This window comes from Parasteatoda tepidariorum, chromosome X2 (assembly GCF_043381705.1).
Source record: "Parasteatoda tepidariorum isolate YZ-2023 chromosome X2, CAS_Ptep_4.0, whole genome shotgun sequence".
NCBI lineage: Eukaryota > Metazoa > Arthropoda > Arachnida > Araneae > Theridiidae > Parasteatoda > Parasteatoda tepidariorum.
Window position 1 is genome coordinate 58,462,128 of NC_092215.1, and position 6,463 is coordinate 58,468,590.

The 6,463-nt window shown below is 29.7% G+C and overlaps 1 protein-coding gene across 1 annotated transcript in view; it reads right to left on the bottom strand.

The window, feature by feature from the left end:
• Positions 1 to 3,297, bottom strand: part of LOC107439756 (SLAIN motif-containing protein 2) — a gene marked incomplete in the record, with an annotated part of 46,784 nt that extends 43,487 nt beyond the window's left edge. The window contains 1 exon segment of the mRNA XM_043054868.2: positions 2,843 to 3,297. Coding sequence (XP_042910802.2) covers positions 2,843 to 3,117 — 275 coding nt within the window.
• Positions 3,298 to 6,463: the final 3,166 nt, after the last annotated feature.

Here is a 6,463-nt window from a genome sequence, read left to right on the forward strand (position 1 = left end):
CCCCCCGTTTAATTAGGTATGAAATATATTGCGTTATTTAATCATTGGTTTTGTTTATATAAGTTAATTTAGGAATTGTAATTATTTTTAAAAAATAAATATGAGAATTTTGTATTTTTTAAACTTGTTTTTCTTGTCTAAACTTGTAAATTTTTTATTCTTTTAAATGTTATATTTCTACCATTTTTTCTCTTTAAAGTTAGGAGTACCTTTCTTTTTTCTCTTACTCTATGCATTACACTTGTCGGTATTGCAGATAAAGTTCGATAAACAAATTCGTAAATTAAAATCCATATTAATAAAAGTGTAAAAAAAGAAATATGCAAGAAAATTTCAGCATATATTTTGAAAAGAGGGGAGGTGTGGGGGAAGGAGGAGAGGGCCCAAAAACGGCTATGCCTAGGGCCTACGAAAGGTATAATCCGGCTCTGTGCCTAGGGCCTACGAAAGGTATAATCCGGCTCTGATAATGAGACATACACATTGAATTTTCAACAAAATTGAACTTTTTTACTTTTTTTGTAAGTAGGCTTGCTAAACATGTTTATGACACATAATGAAAATTGCGAAAATTTACTATAGACAAATTAATTATAGGCTATAATAAATAAAGAAAAAATATTTTAAATGATTTTAACATGATTGAGAAATCAGTTTAATAATATGTTTATTAATATAATGCAGCATTAAATAAAATAATGAACAATGAAAATATTTTTTTAATCTTTTTTGCAAAATGCTTGTTTTCTGTTTTACAAATAAAAATGCTTTTTGAAAACAATACAATAATTATACAATACTTATACAATACAATAAAAACAATGCATATACACACAAAAAAAGTTTGCTAATAAAAACATAATGCATATACATACAATAGAAATTGATAATGGAAGAACATAATGCATATACATGTAACAGAAATTTGTTAACACTGATAATAGACTGAATAAGCTGAAAAATAAAATATAAAAAACACCCCAGTCTTATTTATGCTTTTGACTAAGTATCAGAGTATCTTAAACAAAATTAAAAAAAGTTCTTCCAGCTTTTAATCTTAACTCTTTCAATAATTACATTAACAAATTTTAAAAACAATAAGAAGACTGATTTGGTGATACTCTATTTTACTTGAAGAATTTTAAGAAACATCATAACTAAACTTTTAATTTGCTAGCATTAATTTATTTCATTTAGATATTTTTGAAAGATTCATATAAGCATTTAAAAAATGTATTTTATTTATAAAAATTTAGATTTATAGATATATTTAAAAAAATATTATATTTATATACAGTAGGATAGAATAGTATATATATATATAGTTTATTTATAGAAATGCAGATATAAATTAGCAGTTAAACTCAAAACTGCAAAAGTTTGAAAAATAATGCATAAGTAATAACTAAATTATGAAGAACATTTACAATTTTTTTTTAAAAGAAAGAAAACAAACTGAGCATATTTAAATTGGCACAAGCTAGGCTATTAATTAAATTTTCAGTTTTATTATTTAATAAAATAACCTCATTTTATTCATTTTACTTATTAGCAATATTATACTACAATTATCTAAGACAAATATAATTTTGGTTAGAATTTCAATTAGCAAATTTTTTATTACACTTCTTATCAAAAATTAAGGAAAAGTGAATATGCATTTTGTCAGAACATAGGAATTTTTTTTTAAATATTTTCTAATCTCCTTAACCTTCCGTTAGTCGCGCACTTGTTTCCGACATGGTTAATCGCGTTGCACCTATGAGGTGTTTCTGATTTTTTGAAAGCCAAATGAAATTTAGTCTAGTTTAAATAGTTAATTGTTTCCAATTTAAGACTCTTTACAGAGATAAATATCAAAAAATTTATTTAGCGAAGTACCGAAGATGAATTTTTCTTGCTCCCGCGTCGGATCTCTTCCTCCATCCCAAGATAATCAACCAATTGACGCAAGAAGGTTCTGTGGTTTTTTACTCCGTAACCATTTTCTTCGTATATAACTTGACCATTTATACCTGCTACGTTGAGTAGGACAGAAAATGAGATAAAATATATATATTTAATTCATAAAAATATTATATCCATAATACTTGCGTCAATGGTCGCGCTGCACCAGAGGGGTGATTTGAGCGGTTCCAACTCTCCATCGACATGTTCTAAGGTCGGTTTTACACGGACATTTGAGTAATCCAAAGTTAGGAACATAACATTAGACTCGACCCCCGGAAAAATCTTTTGACGGCAAAGGAGGTGGAAATGCAGTAGGGATGCACCTGTGAGGTGCGCGCGACTAACGGAAGGTTAATGATAATACATCTACTAAGTCTACCGGTATATATATATATATAGAAGTCTTCTGGTTAGCAAATAATTAAATAAAAACTCTTTGATTTACTAACCTAACATTTAGATTGTTACACTCAGCAAATGAACACTTTGAATTTAAAATAAAACTACAGATTAGTTGGTCATTACTTAATTACTAAATGATTAAGAAATTTCAACTAAAACTTACGTAGAAGAAATAAGAGTGAATACTTTTTAATGTAAGTTCAGAGCTTCGTAGAAAAAAATATTGCAAATTATTTTATTGTAAAAATGCAAGCTACCTTAGCACAAAAGGTAGTATTTCCATAACTGTTCCAACCAATTTCAATTGCTCAGGTGATTTAAAATTTTTTAAAGTAATTTGTTGAGACTAGGAGTTATACCATTCGAGTTGGTCTCCTTCCTGGGTGGTTTCTTCCGGGCCACTAGTAGGAAGTCACCAAAACTTGGCGCTTATTTAGGAGTAGATACAGATACGGAAATTTTAAAGAAACTAGAGATTAAAAACACTTACCAAGATTCATCATCTGACATTTCAATATCACTGAGCTTAATAATATCTAAGTCGTCAAAATACTCGTCTCTCACACTATTAGGATTTTCATCATCAGAAATCTTTCGACGTGATTTAAGTTCTTTAACGGGTGAAACAGATCTTTTATTTGGTGTATTCTGTTTATTTCTTAAATGCAAATTTTGCATTTCTAGTTTTCTCACTAATTCTTGAAGCTTCTTTACCTCTTCTATAGTATTAACAGAATGTTTCATTTCTTCAGTAATAAGACTCATAATTGTAAATTATTCTAAACACATTCAGTATTTTATGAAACAAACAAAGTTAGTCAAATTTAACGAAAACAATGGAATTCAGAAACTGCCAAAAACTAATATGCAGAATAAAACCAACATTTTATTCTTCTACTAAGTTTTAACCCCTGACGTCAAGCAAAATAATAAATAAATATAAGTGCGTAGGTACTGGACGGTATATTTAGAGCTTTCTGCTTTAAGTAATAAGCTTATAGCTTACAAACAATTTGAAATTTAAGTTAAGAAAATTGAAGATTACAAGCAAAGCTGTAATAAGCAGCTGCAATCTTTCTAACCGGAAATTGAACAAGTCAAGAGCTGGAGATTAGTGCCGTAGATATGAGGAACCCGTAAGAGGAAGAGAAGGTCCTATCAACCCGATGGCAACGAAAAACAGGTTTTTTAGGTATACCTTATTTTTGTGGTTTATCTTATTATTGGCGGTTAAAAGAAATTCAGAGTTTCATAGATAAGAGGAACCCGCAAAAGGAAGTGAAGGTCCTATCTTTTCTATCTGTTAAATCGCCACATCGCCAGCGTTCGTATGCATGCTTGTTGTGATGGCTTGGTAATTTCACGTGCCGAAATTTTACTGCATGGAATAGAAGTCTAATCTGTTGTGGTAAGTAAAAATTATTAATATATTAGTTTTATACATTTATTTTTTAATTAATTAAATTTTAAAACGTTGCATGAATGTTAATATATTACGTTCTATAAAACGCAAACATTATTCACGCGTTAAAAATTCATTCTCAATGGAAAATAATTTTCCATTGGATATGAATTTCAAAATTCAACTTAACTAGAAATTTATTTTTATATTCATTAATTGATTGGGCGGTTATTGTTTAAAAAATTCGGTGGATAATTTTTGCAGAGGAAAATTTTTGATAACCTAAAAATGTTTTCATATTGGAATATTTATTCTGATGTAAATGTTTTGATCATTAAGAATGTTTTAGTTAAATCAGCGGTAATATAGCAAAAATGAGCTTGCATAAATTTTTGGAAATTATATAGTCTGTTATTTATGTATAATAATAAATGAACTTATATAGAGAGAAATGCTTGTGTGTTGTACTGTTTGTCATTAAAATTTAGGAACGATGCTAAAATTTATATAATGTCTAGTTTATAATAAGGAATATTGAAATATGAAGGTTGCATTTTTTAGGATAGCTGTATTTAGAAGAAGTGGTTGTCCGCGCCCTCATTGGCGAGCTTATAATGCGCCAAACGTAGCTTTCTAGCTCTCTCTTCTCATTCAATAAAAAATTACCGAACGTTACAGTCCACCTGACTCTATTAGCTCCGACATCTTTGGTCCTAGCGACCTGGAGCAGAACTAGCCTCAATATGAGCACAATTAACTCAATAACAAATCTTAATCGCCAACGTGGGGCAATTAAAACAAAAATAGACAAAATCCAAAAATTTTTGGAAGAACATTCAACGCAGCAGGATGCAAGCGCCACTGCCATCATTCTCAAAAAGAAATTGAAAGTAGCGATAGAACTACAAGCATCGATATCAGAACTGATAAAAGGATATACGCTACTTCCAGAAGAAATTGATCTAAAAGACAATCTAGATGTTGCTCAAAATGTAGAAGATGAAATCGAAGAAATAGAGGTAAAGATTAATATTTTACTCTCTAAAATTGATAATAATAAACCTAATGAAACGGAATCAAATGCTTCATGTACCAATATTTATAAAATTCCTGATTTACCGTTACCTTTCTTTTCCGGAAGATATGAAGAATTTCAAAATTTTAAAATTCAATTTAATTCTATTATTGGAAATAATAAAGAGTAGAGCGACACACAACGACTGTGCTATCTTTAAAGCTGCCTCAAAGGCGAAGCAAAACGCCTTGAGTCAGCCCAAGATACATTTGAATCTTTATGGTCTTCCCTTGAAGATAGATACGGGAACAAACGAGCAGTTATCGATTGCCATGTTAATAAATTATTAAATTTTTCAAGAGTCCCTGACGCTCCTAATCAGCTCATGCAATTAATCGATAACACTAAATGTAATTTACGAGCATTAAACTTGCTTGAATTTAAATCAAATGAGCTATCAGATATATTGATAATGCACATTTTATTCCAAAAACTCGATCCAGAAGTTAGAAAAAGTTTGAAATGAGATTGTCGAAAAACGAAATACCCAAACTAGACAATTTTCTAAGTTTTTTGGAAGACCGTTCTAGAATTATGCAAGGTCTTAATATTAAAGAGGAAAGAAAGAAGCCCCATTTTAGTTCAAGGCCAAATACAGAGAAAATGTATTTAATTAAATCGAAAGTGAATAACCCATGTTTACTAGGCTGTAGGGAAAGTCATAAACTTTATAAATGCGATCATTTCAAACGAATGAGTGTAAATCAGCGAATTGAAATAGTAAAAACTCATAATTTGTGTTTTGCATGCCTAAATAAGCACTTTCCTAATCCTTGTATGTCAAAATACACTTGCTTTTGTAAAAGCAAAGATCATCATTCTTTACTTCATGAAAATAAAAAAAAATTAGTCGTTTACATTTGATACACCAGCAGAAGAGAAAAGGGAGACAGATATCTTGTCACCCCACTCCCCTCCTTCCACTCCTTCGAACACTTTGTTTACGAATAAAAACGAAAATGCTAATTGCGTGATTTTAAATACGGCGGTTGTTTATATTAAAGATGGGCAGAGCATATTTAGACCATTAATCGCCACTTTAGATAGTTGTTCAAGTTCGAATTTAATAAGCAGTAGAGCTGCTAATTTATTGGGTTTAAAGAAACAAAAAACAAATGTTCCGATTTCTGGTATTAATGATTCGTGCATTACAGCTAAATCATTTGTTCGTACCGAGTTAACAAATGAAGAAAATAATAAATCTTATTATTTAGACTTGTTAATAGTTCCTAAAATTACGGTTCTTCCACCCACATTTGTAAACATATCGAATTTAAGTTTATCTGAAAAAATAAAACTTGCCGATAATAATTGGAATAAACCAAAACGAATTGATGCGCTTTTAGGAGCAGAATTATTCTTTGAACTATTGGGTACGAATAAAATTAAAATTAAAGATTCCCAATTAATATTAATTGAAACGGTTTTTGGTCATGTTGTATCGGGAGTTGCGAACAACTTAAATTCTAATTTAGAGAAAATTAACGATTCGTGTTTTTTACTTGCTGAAACCGAAAATCTTGATCAGGCGTTAACTTCCTTTTGGGAAATAGAATACGTAAACGAAAATAAACCAATGGTTGATGACGAATTAAACTATTGTAATGAGCATTTTTTAAATACTCACTACCGAA